We start from the raw sequence: 19,732 nt of genomic DNA on the forward strand, positions 1-19,732 counted from the left end.
CAACCACCTTGAGATACCAGCTTGGGAAGTGGGGTTGTCCTCAGGGATGCCCACCCGCTGCCAACCCTAGGCAGAGTCCAGAGTCCCGCTCCCATTCTTCAGGGAAACTTCCTTGGTTGGACTGTAGAGACATCACGTGACGTGGGTCAACTGGACTTAAGTTCAGGGAGGGGGTGGGTGGGGGTGGGGTGGAAGGGGCATCCAGGGTCCATAGCAGATATTCTCTCAAAGTGGAAGCTTTTTAATGACAGTTATTGAACACTCACTGTTTGCAGGTGTGGGGCTAATTAACCCTCACAACAACCCTGAGAGGGAGGGGCTTTTATTGTCTCCATTGTACAGAGGAGGAGATGGAGGACAGCTGACTTGTGCATGGTAACTAAAAGGTTGTCAAGGTCACAAAGACTTCCAAGGAGGAGGGCCAAAGCAAAACCATAGAGAGGGCTGTCAGATGGAGGTGCCTTTTCCAAACAGCAAGTCACCTGCCCTCCCACCTAGTGCTTGACAGAGTGTATTAGCATGGCTAGCACCGCACTCTACACATTCTTCTGCATCTGCTTCCCGTGTGTGTAATTAATCTTGGAGCATCTTCCCACGTCAGTACAGAGAGATGGTCTTCTTGCTCATTACCTACTCCAATATCTTTTCTGGGAGAGAACGACTGAAAACAACCCAAATGCCCTTGTAAGGGCAAATACAAATAAAAACATTTCTTTCTGGTGCCAAAAAGGGAAAGAGACATCCCCACTCCCTTTTCTTAAGAGCATTTACCTTAGAAAACATAAATTCTTTCTCTGCTCCTTTTTGCATGTATGCGAGGCTTTTAAAAAAGCTGAATCAACCTCTTGCCAGTTTTACCACCCAGGAATGTTTTTCTCAAGGGAACCCTCTGCAATGTAAATATCAGGAAGCCACACCCCTATCACCCAGTCTCTGGAGTGTAGGAGCTTAACTCAGGGTTTGGCTCCAAGTTGCCAAGCCACCTCCTTTCATGAAGATATGAGTTCTTCTTTCCTGTGGTTAAGGACAATTAGCTAACACAGAGAGCCACCCCAATCACTAGCTGAGTTCAGGATGACAAACGGCGTTATCTACTTCTCTTGAGGTTATCATTTGAGAACCTGATGTAATAGGTTGTGTCTGCTGGATTCTACAGAAGGGTAGAGTTTCTTTCCGCCTGTGCAATCTCTTTAGCAGACTGTCTGTGATGTGCACCACAATCAGGTTGAACATATATTCAATAGTAAAACTATTTTCTTTCTTTTCTACTTTTGTGGAGAGGTTTTTGGGGTTGGTGGGAGATTTAGTGTTTAATTTTGTCTCCAACACCTTCAAATGTCTTTCTACGGAGGGCTGGTTGAACAAATCTGGCACCTCCACACAGTGGAATACTATGCAGTCACGACAAAGAAGAAGACGGCTCTCCGCATTTTCACTGTTGCTTGAAAGTGCAAAGTACACAGTAGTTTACTACTTTTTATGTAAAAAGGCTCTATATTTGAATTTGCTTACATTTGCATAATCTCTGGAAGAGTAAACAGGGAACAAATAAAAGTGCTCATGTATGTGTTAAGGGGAACTGGGCAGAGGGGGGAGTGGACAGGGATGGAATTTTTTTGCTGAACATCATTTTATATTTTCTGATTTTTGAAACATGTGACTATATTATCTATTCAAAATTAAAAAGGAAGGGTGGTGGCAAGCAAACAAAACAAACCTCTAAAGAAAAGAAGTCCCAGGACCAGACATTCTCTAAGCCCTTGATTCTGTTTATTTCTGAGCTCGGCCTTGACCTTAGAACCAACTGAAAGCTGATTATATTGAAACTTTTTTTTTAATGTTCATGCTGGACTTTTTCTTGGAAGGCTGACCTTAGTGTAAAAGCAGGGAATGTCTTTATTTAAAAAAAGAAAAACAAAAAGTAAAACCAAAAAACTATCAGGTAGCTAACATACTCTTCCCCACTCTCCTCCTCCCCCCAGTTCAGAGGACTGCCTCCCAGTTCAGTGTCGGCCGGTGAATGGGGTGGGGGGACTCATGTTCAGAGTCTTGCTGTGGCCCCTCCGCCCCAATCCTCTCTCTGCCTCTTAGGAGGTCACTTAATCTCCAAGGAGTGGGCCTTACTGGGTCAGCAGGGGGTGACAGGAAGGGGTGCATGGGGTGCAACGTTCCTCCATACTGGGAATTGGGAAGCCAAGGTGCCTGAGATTCTACTGTTAGCCATCTGTTTTCTAGAAGCTTCTCTGAAACGATAGGGGGAAAAAGGATATGGGGAAGGGGTCATCTCTCAACGCCTCTGGCCACTTCTAGGCTTTGTAGATTGTCACTCCTGTTATTACTGTTGGGCGTCAGATCAGAATGCGCTGGGTGCTTCTGCATGTTATCCCTGTGCCACACCTATGAAGTAGGTGCTATTTATTATAATCCCCATTTTATGGATGAAGAAACTGAGGGATAGAGCAATCAAGTGACTTCCCCAAGGTCACATAGCTTATAAAGGGCAGCTCAACCTCCCAGCTGTTCCGCTTCTAACATCCTCCAGCTGGGTGCTGCAGATCAGTTAAAAGCTCTGAAAAAAAAAAAGAAAAAAAAAAAAAAAAAAAAAAAAAAGCTCTGCCTCCCAGCTCCCTACAACTGGCTCTGTGACCTTGGGCACACGCCTTGCCTCGAGGGGTCCCAGTTTCCGGGTGTTAGTAATGGGGGCGGGGCCTTATGATGGACCACGCCACTTCAGTTGGCCTAGGTGGAGCACTGCAGGCTGCAGAAGTCAGCGGATGAGAAGAGCCTCAACACGTTGACCAGTGGGAACATGATAAGCGCTCCGAGGAGCGAGCCCAGCTGCACCGCCGCCCCGCACCACAAGAGGGCGCTGCGGCTACGGTCACGCAGGATCACGCCCAGCATCACCTTGACATAGCTCAGACAGCCAATGAACAGCACCCACGAAGCCACCTGCGGGGATTGGTTGGGAGAGACTCAGCAGTGAAGGTAACTTTGGGGCGAGCCCCAGGGGCGAAGGGCGCTTCTAGGGTGACCTAACAGGGCTAAGGGGACCCCATGGAATAACCTCTAAGTTCAAGGAGAGCCTTTTGGGGGTGACTCTGCTGGACTAATGGGGCCCCCTGAGTTGACCTCCCCAAGGACAAAGGAGAGCCCAATAGCTTTTCTGTCTCATGATCAAGTCAAGGGCAACTAAGAGAAGGCCACGCTGACATACACATAGTGGAAAGAGTGTGGCATTCAGGGGAGAAGCTGGACTGTCACCTTGGACCAGCCAGCTCACCTTCTTAAGCCTCTATTCCCAAATGAGAAGCATCCCTCCCCCTCCCCCCAACCTTGGGCTTCCTGAGTGAGTAACCACAAAGACTTTGGTCAATAGAAGGGGCTATACTCTCGACCTCCCAGGCCTTGGCTAGCTGGGGGGTGGGAGGCGGACAGCTCCACAGGCCAGATACTTACGATGAGGACTTCTCCACCCCAGTGGCCCTGCATGAGGGGGCAGGGGCTCATCACGGCCATGGCCATGTTGTAGGCCCCAAAGCCGGTCCCGAGCACTGTAAGGACCCCCAGGAATGGCAGAGACCTAGGACAGAGCGGGGGAGGGGGGTGAATGGAGGAGGTGAGTAGCCTGACCTCTGCCCCTACTCCCCCACCCTGCCCCAGCCCCAGGGGGCCACACGGAGTGGTCAGCGTCTCCAGGCTTAGAGGTTAGACCCACGTGGAAACTTCCAGGCTACCCAGTTCAAGTGGGTCAGCGACGTTCCTGGGGTCAAGGCTGGCCTAAGTCATCCTGAGTGTTAACGGCAGGGCCTAGCATCCCAGCAGGAAAAACAGAACAGACGCTAGTGCTACATGAGCCTGGTTCAAATCCCAGTTCCACCTGCAGGACTGGTCCTTAAGCCTCAGTTTCCTCACCTGCGTAATGAGTCTTGTGGGGCTGGGGAGCAGAGTGTGCAGGGCCTGGCCCTGGCTGTGGGCCCACCTGGTACCATCTGCTGCCACTTCCTCCTGCGATACTCCCCAGCCCAGCCAGGAAGCCGCACTGATGAGCAGGAGGCTTGGATCATGGCACTGGCACTGCAGGGTGCGCTGTGTGACCTCGGGTGACCCTTATCCCTCCAGCCTCAGCTACCTTGTCTACAACGTGAGGTTTGCATGATCTGGGGGTCCTGGTGGCTGGCTTAGATGCACTACACTGGTGGCCTTCCATGTAGGCCCTCGGTCTGACCACTGAGGACACCATCCTTCATTTGAGGCCTTTTCCCTGGGGTCTCCCTGGCCACATTCTTCAGAACACTGACAGGTATGCACCCCTAGGTGAGAGTGGAGGGGCTGCCCTGCCTCTAAGGACTCGTTCTGCTCCAAGATTCTTGAATTCTGGGACTCTCAGACTCTGTATTTCTTTTTTTTTTTTTTTTTTTTTTTAATACATATTTATTTCTTTAATTTATTTATTATTTATTTATTATTTATTTTTGGCTGTGTTGGGTCTTCGTTTCTGTGCGAGGGCTTTCTCTAGTTGCGGCAAGCGGGGGCCACTCTTCATCGCGGTGCACGGGCCTCTCACTATCGCGGCCTCTCTTGTTGCGGAGCACAGGCTCCAGACGCGCAGGCTCAGCAGTTGTGGCTCACGGGCCTAGTTGCTCCGTGGCATGTGGGATCTTCCCAGACCAGGGCTCGAACCCGTGTCCCCTGCATTGGCAGGCAGATTCTTAACCACTGCACCACCAGGGAAGCCCTCAGACTCTGTATTTCTAACATTCTGGGCGTCTCAGTGTCCACAGGTCTGTGGCCTCTGGTCCTGCTCCCTCAGAAATCTCCAGCTTCCCTCCACAGTTTTTAAACCTCAAGGGAGAAAAATCAGCTTTCTGGCAAAGTGACATCTTCTGTCCAGCTCTCCTGTCCTCATTACTCCTCCTTCCCGGGCTGGGGGGTGGGGGGTGGGCAGGGCTGAGAGGCTGTGAGCCCAGGCAGGGCAGAGGAGCACGTGGGAGGCAGGGAGACCTAAAGTTTCATGACCCCAAGGTGGGTGTTTCTCCTGTGCAGATCCAAAGCCCCTGCATCAGAACCACTTAGGTTGCTTATTAAAATTTGAAATTGGGAATTCCCTGATGGCACAGTGGTTAAGAATCTGCCTGCCAATGCAGGGGACACGGGTTTGAGCCCTGGTCCGGGAAGATCCCACATGCCATGGAGCAACTAAGCACGTGCGCCACAACTACTGAGCCTGCGCTCTAGAGCCCATGAGCCACAACTGCTGAGCCCGTGTGCCGCAACTACTGAAGCCCGCGCGCCTAGAGCCCGTGTTCCGCAACAAGAGAAGCCACTGCAATGAGAAGCCCGCGCACCGCAACGAAGAGCAGCCCCCGCTTCGCCGCAACTAGAGAAAGCCCGCGCACAGCAACGAAGACCCAACACAGCCAAAAACAAATAAATATTTATATTAAAAAAAAATTGAAATCTAGCCTGGCTCAATCTGCATTTTATCAATTTGCCCAGCCATTCTTCTAGAACTGCAGCTGTAAGGGAGCTGACATGGGCCGGAGGCAGGAGGGCAGGGCTGAAATCCTGGGAATTAGACCACGGCAGACCCTTTCTCCAAGCCTCAGGGTTTCCATTTGTAAATGGGAAACTCAATTCCTGCTTGCTCCTCCACATGGGCCAATGGCGGTGACAGTGGACCTGACATGAGCCACTGCTCTAAAAGCTTTACGAAATTAGCTCGTCTTATGCTCCCAGCAACCTAGGAAGAAGATCTATTATTATCCCCATTTTTTAGATTCCTGAGGCACAGAGAGGTGGAGTGACTTGTCCAGTATCACAAAGCTAGTAAGTGGCAGAGCCGGGATTTGAACCCAGGCAGTTGAGCCCCAGAAACCATATTCTTAACCGCTACACATCCAGCCTGATAGGTGGGTGTGGGATTCTGGGTTCTGACATGAAGTGTGCCCCCAACCAGAGTTCTCCAGGGCCAGGTGAGGGTAGACCTGTTAGGCAGAAACATGGAGAGGAAGCAGGCGAGAGGGTTGGCCATGGAGCTGAGGGTGGAAGACAGGTGGTAGGCCACAGGCCCGTAGGACAGGCAGGAGTAGGTCTGCACGGAGGGTAGCACGCCGTTGGTGAGCGCGTTCACAAAGGCCACCAGGATGTAGATGAAGGTCAGGTGGGCCAGGTGCCGGGGGGCTGTCTTCTCCTCCAGAGGCTCCTGGCCCTTGCCGCTGTCCTCCGGGCCTGGGGGGCCCAGGTCCTTCCCTTCCTGCGGCCGGATGGAGTGGAGGGTGACCTGAGAGGTGAGGAGGTCTTCTATGGAAGCTTCCCAGCGCCTGGGTTGACGCTGGAGGAAAAAGAAAGCAATGAGGCAGCAGGCCATCATGAAGGAGAGCAGGAGGAAGAAGACCAAGGGCGAGAAGTTGGCGGGGAGGTAGTGGCTTTCCAGATGGACCACGGAGGGTGCCGTCCTAGCGAGCTCAGACACCAAAGTGCTGCTAGCTCCCTGGGAAAGACAAAAAAGGGTCAGTCGGATCCCTGGGTGATGTCAGGGTACAGGTAACAACACAATTAATGATGACAGTACAGGCACACCTTGCTTTATTGTGCTTCACTTTGTTACACTTCGCAGATATTGCATTTTTTGTGTGTGTATACAAACTGAAGTTTTGTGGCAACCCTACATCGAGCAAGTCTACTGGTGCCATTTTCCCAACAGCATTTGTTCACTTTGTATCTCTGGGTCACATTCTGGTAATTCTTGAAATATTTCAAACCCTCCACTAACAAAAAGATTACGACCTGCTGAAGGCTCAGATGATGGTTAGCATTTTTTAGCAATAAAGTATTTTTTAATTAAGGTTTGTACATTGTTGTTTTAGACATAATGCTATTGTACATTTAATAGACTACATATAGTGTAAACATAATTTTTATATGCACTGGGAAACCAAAAAATATTTGTGTGACTCTCTTTATTGCAATATTGCTTTATTGCAGTGATCTGGAACCAAACCCTCAATTATCTCCAAGGTCTGCCGTATACAATAATATTAGGCATTATTATTAATAAGTAAGTGATGGATAATAAATGCTCACACTGACTGATTGCTCACTGGGCAGCAGCAGTGTGCATGTAGCAGCTCGTGTGCGCCTTCTGACGGCCCCGTGCAGTGGGGTCCGTTACCCCTGGTTTTAGAGGGCACAGAGGTGTCAGGACGGTTTGTCTTACCTGAGGGTCCCGGGGAGTATGTGGCGAAGCCAGTGCACTTGGTTCTTTCTGACCCGGAAGCTACAGCTTCCCCCCCTTACTGCCCTCCAGGGCTGGTAACCACAACATACATGTTCAGAGGAGGGGCTGGCTGGAGACGGGAAAGCAGCCCCACCCAAAGGCGCCCTGTGGCGACTTTTTTCCAAGAGATATCATGCATCTAGATTTATGTGTGTGAAATCAAAACATTTAAATGTTATCAACTAATTCAAGCTCTTGAAAAAGAAAAATGCTTTCAGGCTATGGTGGCCCAGGCCACTGGTTTGCAACCATGGCTGTACTGCGGTGGTTTGGATAGTGTTAGATGTATATATTGTCCAATACCCGGTGAGGAAGTTTGATGTTGTAACAACACGAGGTATTGAAGCAATGTCTAAAGTCTATGGTTCTCAGCCCTGGCTGTACATTAGCGACACCTGGGGAATTTTGAATACATACAAGTTTACAATCCCTTATCTGCAATTCTGAAATCCAGAAAGCTCTAAAAGCCAGAATTTTTCTGTGACTCAGTTGACAGCAACACTTGAGCTGGATATGAGTCTGTTTACAGCCTTCATCTGCCTACTGGGCATGAATGCCCCGGGCTGTGGGCAGCGGGGGTCACTGTGCTGCACTGCTGAGTCACAGGCCCTGTCCCAGACTTGGGGTAAGTGTGTTCCAAAATCTGAAACTCCAGATTCCAAAACACATCTGACCCCAAGGATTTCAGAGATGGGGGTGAGGGGGGTGCCCGCTGGTATGTCTCAGCAGCTCCCCCAGGTGATCTAAAGTACGGCCAGGTCAAGAACACTGGTCTACCCAACATCTGGGAGACACCAGCCCTCCGTATGATCTTGCTTATGACCAAGAACAGAGCTGCAACAGCTCTGGGTAATGCCAGGTACCTGTGGGCTGTCCATGTTCCTGGTGGTCTCAGGGATCGGGGTGGTGTCTGATGTCTCAGTGATGTTGACACAGGTGGTGAGACCCGAGCCCTGGGCAAGAGCCACCAGAGCAGGCAGGAGGCCGCTGAGTCCTTCACCCACAAAGAAGGTGGTGAGGTAGTGGGTGGGCAGCCTGCTCATGAAGGGCAGGAAGGTGACGGAGGAGGTGCAGTCCACCAGGGCCAGGAAGAAGGTGAGGACCAGGAAGGCGATGCTGTGGTGGCTGCCCAGCACCCAGGAGGTGACATTCCAGAGGAAGGCGAAGAGGGTGCAGGCGATGGTGCCCACCCCCAGCACAGTGAAGATGATAGGCACCTCAGAAAGGCAGCCGGCTTGGAAGTGATGGAGTAGGGTGACCAGCAGGGGGCCGATGTTGGCCAGCTGGATGATTACTGTGAGGTAGGAGGGCAGGTACCAGCCCTCGGGCAGCTCCGTTACCAGCAGGGGCAGCTCTACCCAGAGCCCGTTGATGGCCACCCAGGAGCCCATCCCGAAGGTGCAAACCAGCAGGTGTATCAGGAAGGCCATGGTGACGTCTGCCCTGGGCCGGAGGCTGCTGCCTCCACAGATCAGCCTGCAGTGTTTGATGGAGAAAAATACTAGGTGAGCAATGTCAGGTTCACCATCTAGCGAAAGACTGTGCTTCTGGGCCCTCCCCATGAACAAGGTGGCTTTTTATTAGCAGAACACATGGACAAATTCCCTTATAAGTAAGCTTCCAGTGGGGAAGGCTTTCCTAATCATGACTTGTAAATCCAGAGACTACAAAAGAAAAATTTGATACATTCAACTGCATAAATATTAGAACACACAAAAGCAAGCAAACAAACAAACAAACAAAACAGCCTCTGCAAAAAATGCCAAAAAATACCAACAACAAGATCAAAAGACAGATGACATCCTGGGTGAAAATACTGCAATGTAAATCACAGACAGAAGATTTATCTTCCTAATGTATAAAGAGTTTTATAGATTAAGAACAAAAAGACCCAATAGAGAAGTAGACAAAGGATATGAACAGCTCAGAGGAAAAAGTACAAATAAGTCTTAGACATGAAAAGATTACCTTCATTCACCATGGGAAATGTCAATTAACAGTGACTCCAAGGTGCCATTTCGCACTGTGAGATTGTCCCAAAGCCAATGTTTACCTGCCCTGGACAAAATGATGTATGTACGAGGTTATTATTTCTTGCGGCCTTGTTGGTAATAGCAAAATATGGGAGACAACCTCCCTGCTACCCACAGAAGAGGGGCTAGTGGAAGGGATGGCTGTCTCTTGGAATAGCACACACCTGTTACAAGGAGAGGGATGCAGGAGAGCTCACTGGCTGATAGGATAACGACCGGCCTCGAGGCCGAGCTGATAAGTGAACAACATCAAGGTAGGTAGACAGGAGAAAAGGAGGAAGAATATGTTCTCTTTTCTTGTATTTGCACAAAGCAGCCCTTGAAGGACACACAGAAACCGCTGGGATGTTTGCAGCACCTCAGTATAGATCTTTTTATATAACTTTGATTTGTGAACCATGTAAACATACTATCTGGGGACTTCCCTGGTGGTCCAGTGGTAAAGAATCCACCTTCCAACGCAGGGGATGTGGGTTCGATCCCTGGTCGGGGAACTAAGATCCCACATGCCGTGGGGCAACTAAGCTCATGCGCTGCAACTACTGAGCCCACACACCTCAACTAGAGAGAGAAAACCCACACGCCACAACTAGAGAGAAGCCCACATGCTGCAACGAAGAGGCTGAGCGCTGCAACAAAAAGATCCCGCATGCTGCAACGAAGAAGCCGCATCCCACGATGAAGACCCGATGCAGCCAAAACAAAAAAATAAAATAAATATTAAAAAAAGTCAGGATCATTGTCAAAAAAACATTAAAAAAAATACTGTCTGTTACAAAAATAAGGTTATCTGATATAAAATTGCAGTCTGGAGTTTTTCTCCTCAAATTATAGAGCTCCCTCTCTGGACAGGCCCTGGGAGACCGCCTGACTGTAGCCCCCCTGGAGCCATTCTGTGATCTGTTTACCACCTTCCCAGTTACCTGTGTCATATCACCTGTGCAGTTACCCTCAGTCTAAGGAAAAATATTGGAGAGGCTTTGTCAAGTGAAAAAAAAAAGTCAGCACCGCACAACATAAGGGCAGTGAGTTCCAGTTTTTATTCAGGGGTCTTACTGAGGACTATAGCCTCTGAGGAACTGCTCCCGAGAGGTAGGGGAGGAGCCAGGATATGTAGGAATTTCTTGGCTGGGAAATACATGTAGTCATGCATACATCTTGGTAAAAGATTACTGCTAATCACACACACATAAACACACACAAACCCAGATAGCTCAAGTTAATGATTTTAGTGTTTTTCTATGTAAGGGAAGATGCAAGATTTCTGGGTCATTGAAATTCTTCCTTAGATATGCATCTTAACTGTCTAGGGGCTGTATATCCAAAACAGAATGCTTCATGCTGTTTTTCCATCCTGAATTCCCCCCAGGGAGCCCTGTCGGTGGTCAACTTCTGTGGGTTGCAACTAGATCCTTGTAGAGCTGGAATGTCAGACAACATTCTTTGTTTACAGTTTTGAGTGAGACTCCGGAGCCAGCTGCCTGGACTTGAACACAGCTCTGCCTCTTAACTAACTGGATGATTTTGGACAACTGAACTCATGCTTCTCTGCCTCAATTCCCCCCTCTGTAAATAGAGAGCAGTGATAGTATCAACCTCATGGTTTGTAATGAGATGCAATGTATTAATGAGCATGTGTTGTCTCAGTGCCTGCCGCACAGAAAACGCTCACTAAGGGTTAGCTGTTATTGCTATGTATGGTGCAACGCCAGGTTTGGTGACAGTTATTTTTTTTCTAATTTGCATGAAAATTAACATATGACTATTAAAATTAATAAAGGAAAAAAAGTTCCCCATGAGGTACCACCTGAAATACTGGTGGCACATGCACCATTTTGGAAAGAGATGTTGATTGGGCCAATTACCTCCTTTTACCGATGGGAAAAGGGGTAGGGTCTGCAGGGGTGTAGGGGCTCTCCTGAGGCTGGTGATGGGATTTGGAGCGGGTCCCCTGCAGCACTTGGCTCCGCCTACCTCTCCTCAAGACGCTAATCTCGGTTCTGCTCAATTCACATGGTCAGCCTTTAACTCCTTGTCTCTCTTCTAGAACCCGCAGGGGCAGCCCTGTGGCTACGCCCCACCCAGGAAGCTCCTCTCCAGGTTCCCACATACAGAACTGACTCTCCAGTTCCAGACTCCTTTCCTCCTTCCTCCTTGGAGGGAGCCCAATCCTCGGGCTGCCACCTCTTCCTCTCTGGGAGGCAGAATGCAGAATGCAGCCCCACCTGCTTTCAGTCCCACTTCACCACCTCCTGTCTGGGAGCCTTAGGTGAGTCACTAAGCTCCGTTTCCTCACCTGCGAAGCTGGCCCACTAACAGCTCAGGACAGGCCTGGTTGTGGGCATGCCCAGAGGACCCATGGAGAGAGGGCAATATTCTGCCTTTGCCTGTGCAGTGCTCCTTGCCTGGGGCACCATCCCTCTCCCGTCCATATCCCAGATTTCTGCAGGACCCCACCCCCCAGGAAACCTCTGGCTGCCCAGCCCTGGGACCCAGGACCCTCCATTTAGGGTTTTCCTGGTGTGGGTGTATGCTGGTACATTTCCCGGGGAGACTGAAGCCCCTGGAGGGCAGGGGCTGCTTTGGAATCTGGCATTTTGACCGCAGAAGAGCCTTTACAGATGACCTAGCTCCGGATTTGTAAACTGGTAACTCACTGGCCGCAGGCGAGCAGCAGATGTATTATTTTGATGTGTGGCGTGTTGTAAATAATTAGTTACTGAAATCCACAAGTCAGGAAGGAGGTGGCATACAAAACTCAGGATTTCTGGCTTCTCGGGAATATTCTGGAAGACCACACCAGGACAACGTGCTCACATGGCAACAATCACCCTTGGCCCTCTGTAACTTAGGGCACCTGCCTGGGCCCCTCCAGGCCCGGTAGACACTGCAACCCCTGATCAAGCCTAGCCCTTATTTCTGAGAGCAAGATGTGGCTTGCCCAGGCTCCCCAACTAGTTGGGGGCAAAGTGGGGGCTGGGATCCAACCTTGGGCCTCAGTCCTGGACTCCGGGCACTGACTCCAGCCACCTGGAGGCAGACGCCTGGGCTCAAACTGCAGCTTCAACCCTGCGCAAACAACTTAACCTCTGCTATCTGATTCCTCTTGTGCAAAATGGGAGGGTCCCAGTACCAACATCAGAATTGTTAGGACCATGAACTTGCAAAATGCTAGCATGATGCCTGACACATAGTAAGTGCTCAGTAAACGTGAACGATCATGATTACGATTTCAGCAAACATGTCAGTTGCATTTAAAAACACACAATTTTCCTGAACACGCTTCTAGATACCACAACACACATAATTCCTGATGGCAACATTTTGTCATCACTTCCCCCTTAACAATCAACCAGGGATTATCAGGCACCTACTTTGTGTCCAGTGCTGTGAGGGATGCAAGCAGAAAAGCCACAGGGGCTATGCCCAGAGAAAAGTGTAAGGAAGAGGTGTGTGGGCTGCAGGACCCAGAGGCATCATGGGCCAAAGCAGGCAGAGTTGCAGGTAGAGGGGAGGGTGCAGTGGCTGGGACTGGATGGAAAGGCAGGGTTTCCCACCTGCTGGGAAAACTGGTAAAGTAGTCTTGTTCAGGCTTCAGAGGCAGAAGTAGGCCTCTGACTGACTTGTGACCCTGCCTGGACTGCACTGCGTGCCTGCTTACACACTTCACAATTGTTACTAACTAGTCAAGCAGCACTTACCATAAGAAAGGGAGTGGGTCTTGGAATTTCTTGAGCCCTAGGGACCTGGTCAGTCCCCTGCGGTCTGGAAAATCTTGTGACTCACATGGTAAAATCAACAGCATTGTTACAATTGAACCAGAGCTGCATTTTTGCGCGCAAACAGATGATACCAGTTTGCGGCCTGGAATTATAAACGGAAGCCCCCAGAACTACAATTTGAAGTCTCACCCGTGGGGTGGACGCGCTGCCCAGGACCCTTCCCAACTGGGACTTCAGATTGCTGTTACTCGGGACTTCCCAGCTGCTGTTTGAATCTGGATGAAAGTGTTGGTCCAATCTGGTGATGTATACTTGGTTATATCTCTCTAATACTTTTATTCATCCCCTTCTAATGACTGTATATTGAAATTATGTTAAATAATCTTCTATTAAAGAAATTAATTAAATCTGTTCAGTTGTGTGAGACGAGTGGTTATTTTGCCAGCGAATCCAACGAACCTTGAAACTGAAAGCAGGCTTCCGGCAATACACCACCCTACCTTGGCCAAGGCAGGTAACTCAATGGCTGCAAAACAGGGGCTGTCCCGCCCTGGAGGATCAGTGGAGTGGAAGAGGCAGAGGACCTTTTTCAAAAGCCAGCAATTCATTGCAGCTTCTCGGCTGCCCAAAGTGCTGTCCAAGTAGACCCAGAAATAGGTGCTGCCTGCCCACTCCCACCTGAGACCAGGCTCTGGTATAAAGCAGGCAGAATCCCACTGAAAAAAAGCTGACCCATGTCAGTTAAGGTAGAGTTCTGCCTAGGATTGGTGAAACAATACAGAAGGAAAGAAAAGGTAGAGCATTGTATGATATTCCAAGGCTGAGGCTACTAGCTGCTTCCCACTGGCCACTCTTCCTTCTTCCTTAGTTATTACTGAGACCAGATCTTTGGTTGGGCAAATGGCCACTGAGCTAAAGGACTACATTTCCCAGCTTCCCTTGTAGCTGGACATGACCATCCAATCAAGACCAGGCCAATGAAGTTGGAAGCGACTTGGCAAGTCTCCTTAAAGGGAGTGTGTCCTTCTGTTCTTCCTTATCCTGCTGTCTAGAATTCAGATGTGATAGCCAGAACGCCAGCAGCCATTTTGCACAATGGGAGATGACACGGGGGCTAGATGGCGACTAGACCCCCTCAGGACTTTGTGGCCCAGACCTGCCACACCAGCCCTGTTCTGTCTACCATTGGACCATTTTGCTTGTTTAATGTTGTTAAGGTATAAATAAGTTTCTATCTTGCTTAAGCCACTCTTATTTTATAACTAGCAAAGCACTGGCTAAGTGTACGGAGATATATGTTCAAGGATGTATATTGACCAGTGATAGTGAAATGGAGCAGGACCCTACGGTCCTTGCCCCCCAGGTCCTCAGCCTACCTTTTGTCTGTGGAAAAACTTTAGCCAAAGAATAAGTTTAATCAGAGAAGTGAGAAAATGCAGAAACAAAGGAAAACAGTCCAACAAAACTAAATAATAATAGTTTAGCCATTAAGCATAGTCAAGGACCTTTATTTCCTTCTCAAAGGGCTATAGATAATATTCTGAGCCATATTCTATGAGCAGTCTCATAGATAGTGAAACCCCCACCAGGTGGAGAAGTTAACTGCACGATGATCAGGATGTAGCCCTGACATAAGCTGCCACAATTCCGAGAACTGGCCTCAAGAAATGGAAACAAACCAACCCTGGAACTAAAGATTAATTGTACTTAATCAGGATGACACTGGTCAGACCACTGATGATCAATTTCAAGATGACTGTCAGAGCTGACTATGCTGTTTCTGCACGTAGCCCCCTCCCTCTGTCTGTAAAAGCGCTTTTCCCCTGATTGTAGGGGTGGCGGGGTGGGGGGGACGTCGGCCTTTGGACAGGCATCTGCCTGCCACCCCCACCACCCCGGTTGCTGGCATCCAAAATAAAGCAAACTTTCCTTTCCACCAACCTTGCCTCTTTATTGGCTTTTGAGCTGCGAGCAGCTGGACCCCACTTCTGGTTACAATAGTAGTCAAAAACTAATGAGTACATTTATCTCATTTACTATCAAAGCCCGGACTCAGAAACTCAGGTCCTGCCACAACTAGGATCTGATCAAAAACCAAAATCAAACAAAATTAGTTGTTGAGACACACCTTAAAGAGATACCAAAAGGAAAAGGTTAGGAGTAAATGTGGGGGCAAAGGTCTTCCAGAAAAATGCAGAGGGTGGGGGAGAGGGAGGGAGAGGTAGCTCTCAATATGGAATTTGATGGCAAAAGTCAAAAGTAGGAACTGAGACCCAGAGTCATTTCATATTGATAAAGACAAATTCATAATCGAGTCAAAACAGTAATGAATATCTATATTCTGAATAACATTCTCCAGAAGCCTCAGAAATGCTGGGAGAAAAGGACAGAAGCACAGTAAATGGTGGGGTTTTGACTCATTGTTCCAGGACTTGAGAGCAGAAGAAAGTAAAAAATAAACAAGAATATAGAAGAGGCAATAAATGATATGCCAATAAATATGATATGCAATAAATGATATGATAGGCATATGCCTATGTCTCTTAAGGAATAAGTAAATAATTAAAGGGAGGAAGCGAATTTGCAGAAGATGGTTACCTTTTATCACTTGAACAGCTATTCAACTATGAGGTCAGCAAGGTGGCCACTTACACATTTACAAATATGTAGTTTTCCTGAATAGAACCAGTTAGAAAATAAGACTTCTATTGGGTAGTCATTTAGGAAAAATAAATAAAGCTGGACCTCTTTCTTATCTCTTACTCAGCCCCCACCCCCATCAAAAAAAATATCAATTTTAGCTGGATCAAATGTTTAAATATTTTTTAAATTAAAAAAAAAAATCATAAAAATACCCCAAAGAACATATAGGCAGAGGGAACAGCTTGTGCAAAGGTCCTGGGGCAGGAATGAGCCTAGGCCAGTGTGGCTGGAACAGTGGGCTTAATGGGGAGAAGAGGGCAGACAGGGGAGGTAAGGAACCTGAATTTCATTTATGTGCAATGGGTCCCATGCACTGAGAGCCTAAATCCCCACGGCCCACAGAGCTTTCTCTGGGTCCTTAGGAAGGTGCCACCACAGCTGCGAGGGAACTGATTTGGCTCTGCAAGTCTCTGTTTCTTCATCTGGAAAAAAGTCACAGTGGTGTATGGTCCAGCATGACCCATCTCCTTTATGGTTCCCCTGCCTTGGCTTACTCCCAGCCAGCCACACCAAGTGCCATGTGCTCCTGGACCCCGGTGACACAGCCATCAATGGCAGTGGATGGGGGATGTCCTAGGCAGAGGGACTTGCCTGTGCAGAGGCCTCGTTTCTTCAGAGATCTAAGGAGTGGCTCAGAGTGTGTTGGGGATATTGTTTAAAAGTGCACATCTCTGTTATCTGTTTTTTCTACAGTGACCTTGCAGTTCTTGTTCATTCATTTATCCAGTATTTATTGGATACTTGGTGTGTGCTGGACACAATCTCTGCTCTCAGGAAAGTGTGGGAAGAAACAATCACTAAGCAAAGTAGGAACACAGAGCAAGTCAGCTGGTGATAGGGCTGTGGAGGGAAGAAGCTGGCCGGGGGAGCAGGCAATCGGGAAGGGTAGCTGCAATCGTAAATGGGGTTGTCAGAGGGAACTTGAAGGAAGCCTGGGAGTGAGCCATGTCAGGGGAAAGAGTGGTGGTGGGGGAGGGCGCAGCAATTGCAAAGGCCCTGGGGCGGGGCCTCACCTGTCTTGTCCCAGCCAGACACAGGTATTGGTGTTGGAAGAATAGCCAGGAGGCCAGCGTGGCTACCGCAGTTCCCGTGGGGAGGAATGGGCAGGTCATGTAGGGCCCTGTAGGCAAGAGTCCGGGGGTTTTCTCTGAGCTAAAATCTCCATTGCTGGACAGAGGTGGGACCAGCTCTAATTTTGTTTTTAACAGAATCATACTGGCTGTTGTGAGGAGAATAATGGGGGGCCAGGGTAGAAGCAGGAGTGAAACCTATTAACCCATTAGGAAGCTGGTACAGTTCTCCAGGCAGAAAAGATAAAAACAATAACAGTAACAACAACTACAACAATGGCTGCTATTTCTTGCTGCTTGTCTTGCAGGCCTGGCGCTAAGCACTTCACACACACTATCCATCAAATCCTCTCAACAATCCTGGGACAAGCATTATAATTGTCTCCATTTAAGAGATGAGGAAACTGAGGCTCAGAAAGGGAAAGTCACTTGCCCGAGGTCACACAGCTGGTCATCTGGGAGCTGAGGTTTGAGCCCAGGCATATCTGACTGTGGACCCAGCCCCATCAACCAGCCTGAGCAGGGCCCTGTGGATGAGGGGGTTAGGAAGCTGCTGCAGGGGCCAAGCTGAGCAGGACCCCTCTCCACTCACCTCCAGCCTCCCCAGCACTTGGGCTGGGAAAGGGAGAAATGGGGTTCAGGCCCTGGAGAACCTGGGAGAGGCTCCAAGACATATCTGTTTCCCGGGCCCCTTCAGTGACTGTGGGAGACCAGAAACCTAAGGCTTTGAGTGAGACACTTGAGATGCTCCCACAACAGATAGGCAAACACACAGGGAAGCCAGAAGGACAGCCTCAGGCAAAGGTGTCTCTTTCCTTCACATTCTTGCATGGAAAGCTGAGTCTCAGGCCCAAGGGAGTGAAGGGAGTAGGGGGTGAGGGGCCAGCACACTCTCAGTGTGTGGGCTGGGCCGTCTCCTCCCCAACCAGGCAGGAAGGGCCTTGTCCAGCCTTGCCCATCAGAGCCCGAGCCTCCAACCCTGCACTCTGTCCTGCTCTCTGCTTTCTCCCTTTACAGCATCACTGGGCATCAGCTTGGGGACGGCAGTTTATGTGTCTATCTGTCGAGTGCTGCTCTCTCCCACGAGTGCTGCTCTCTCCCACGTGAGCCCGGCCCTGTCCTCTCTCCCAGTGTCCAGATGGCCACCTGGTTTGCTAAGGGCTGGACCACCTGATCGAGCCTGCCTCAACCATGTGGGTTAAGTCGGCCAGGGCAGCCCGGGCAGTGCCAGGTGACGGCATGGGCACTGGCCACACACTGCTCCCAGACAAGGGTCTGAGTCAATGTTGTCCCAGGTTCCAGACTCCTAGTAAGACTAGAGGGGTGGGGATGTGGTCCAGGCAGGAGCAAGATGGCTTTGAGTGGACAGAACAGGGAGACAGACAGGGGCAAAAACAAAAAACCTAGAAGAAGAGATGGGGAGATATAGACAGAGACTGAGACACAGAGGGACACAAAGAACCAAAAGCTAGAATTGGAAATGGGCAGGAAGACAGAGGCACAGAGGCAGGGCAAAAGGACGGGCTGAGATGAACAGGAGGTAGAAGCAGAGGGGAGTCTGTGTGTGCTGGAGGCCCGGCCCAGGTAAGCCACCGCCCTCGTGGCTCACATCCACGTGTATCAAGAGGGCTTCACCTCTCCTCGCCATAAGCTTGGCGTTACCCTGGGCCTCATCCCATCTCAACGTTCCCATCTCACAGATGTGGGGAAACCAGGCCCAGAGAGGAAGCAGTGCTTGCCCGCACCTTGTCCAACCCCTGGTCAACCAGGCCTGTGCTCGCTTGGCTGTGCATCCTCAAGCCACATGCTCACCTTCTCTGGGTCTTTGTGTCTCCAAAGGGTCTGAGGATGCCCAGGCTTTTAGGGCTTGGCTGCCAGGGAGGAAACAAGGAGATAACGGGAGCCCAGCCAGCCAGTGGGGACTGAGTTCCCTTTCTCCCCCTCGCCTCTCCCAGGGCCTGGAAGGGCTTCAGGCCTCCCAAGGGGCTGACCTTGGCTGGCTTCCTCTCCCCTCAGTGCCCATCCCTCGGTCTCCGTGCCAGGCTGGTGAGATTCCGGCCCCCACCTGGTAGGAACGGCTGTCCCATTGGCGTGGAGATGCAGCCGGGTAGAGGTCAGGGGGGGTGCAGCCTTTTGGCCTGGGGAGGAGGTGTCTGGAGTCCACCCAGCCGGCTCAGGGTGCCCCAACTCCAGCCGGACCTGCGGGCCAGCGGAGGAGGAGGCCCTTCTTCCCCGCTATCCCTCCGCCTCCAACCCAGCAGCTGAAATTTCCTTTCCCCACGGCCAGGGGAAAGGCCATGGGCCACCTGCTGTTCCCAGACTAGACTGGCCCCTGGTACTTGCAGCTGTGCACTTACAGGCCTGAGCCGCCCAGCTCGGCCAGCTTACCTGCTGGTCCTGTTCCCAAGTGGCTCTGCATGGGAGGGGCCAGAGGCAGCCGGTTAGTATTAACCTGTCCCCGCCCCAAGGAGGGGCAAAGGCGGGGACAGGGTGGGCGGGGCGCACCGAGAGCCTAACTGTGTGTCTGAATCAGCCCAAGCAGCCCAATCCAGAGGCTCCTGATGATTCAACTTAACAATAAAGGGCTCATTACCCAGTGCTTTAACCCCCAGAAGACTAAAGGGCTGCCCAGGCATTGGCTCCGGCCCCACCTTCGGGCCACCGTAATTCCCTTCGTGCAGGAATGGCGCCCCCTGGAGCAGAAACTCTTGGTGCAAATAGTGGTGCTTAAATAAGTCACTTGGAAAGTGGGGATAATAATAACGCCCTCCTTGTAGAGCAGAAGTCAAAACAGCAAGTGTGTGCTGAGCGGACCCGTGCCAGGCCCTGAGCTTGACGTGCATTAATACGTTTAATCTACCACAGGCTTTTTAAAAAAATTTATTATTTATTTATTTTTGGCTGCGTTGGGTCTTCGTTGCTGCA

The 19,732-nt window shown here is 50.0% G+C and overlaps 1 protein-coding gene across 4 annotated transcripts; it reads right to left on the reverse strand.

Annotated features, from left to right (window-relative positions):
• Positions 1-1,748: 1,748 nt before the first annotated feature.
• SLC52A3 (solute carrier family 52 member 3) lies at positions 1,749-19,216 on the reverse strand. Of its 4 annotated transcripts, XM_082431890.1 has the most exons (6): positions 19,196-19,216; positions 9,248-9,337; positions 8,143-8,755; positions 5,988-6,493; positions 3,460-3,583; positions 1,749-2,952 (listed from the first exon to the last, which is right to left on the reverse strand). In XM_082431890.1, the coding sequence occupies exons 3-6, from the start codon at positions 8,707-8,709 to the stop codon at positions 2,740-2,742; spliced, it is 1,410 nt and encodes a 469-aa protein (XP_082288016.1). In that variant the 5' UTR covers positions 8,710-8,755; positions 9,248-9,337; positions 19,196-19,216; the 3' UTR covers positions 1,749-2,739. The 4 variants fall into 4 exon arrangements, with proteins under 4 accessions (XP_082288016.1, XP_082288017.1, XP_082288018.1 ...); XM_082431891.1 differs by lacking the exon at positions 9,248-9,337 and having other exon boundaries at positions 19,196-19,210; XM_082431892.1 differs by lacking the exon at positions 19,196-19,216 and having other exon boundaries at positions 5,988-6,334; positions 9,248-11,446.
• Between the last annotated feature and the right edge of the window lie 516 nt (positions 19,217-19,732).

The sequence above is a fragment of the Balaenoptera physalus genome, assembly GCF_965194825.1.
Source record: "Balaenoptera physalus genome assembly, chromosome: 16".
Lineage (NCBI taxonomy): Eukaryota > Metazoa > Chordata > Mammalia > Artiodactyla > Balaenopteridae > Balaenoptera > Balaenoptera physalus.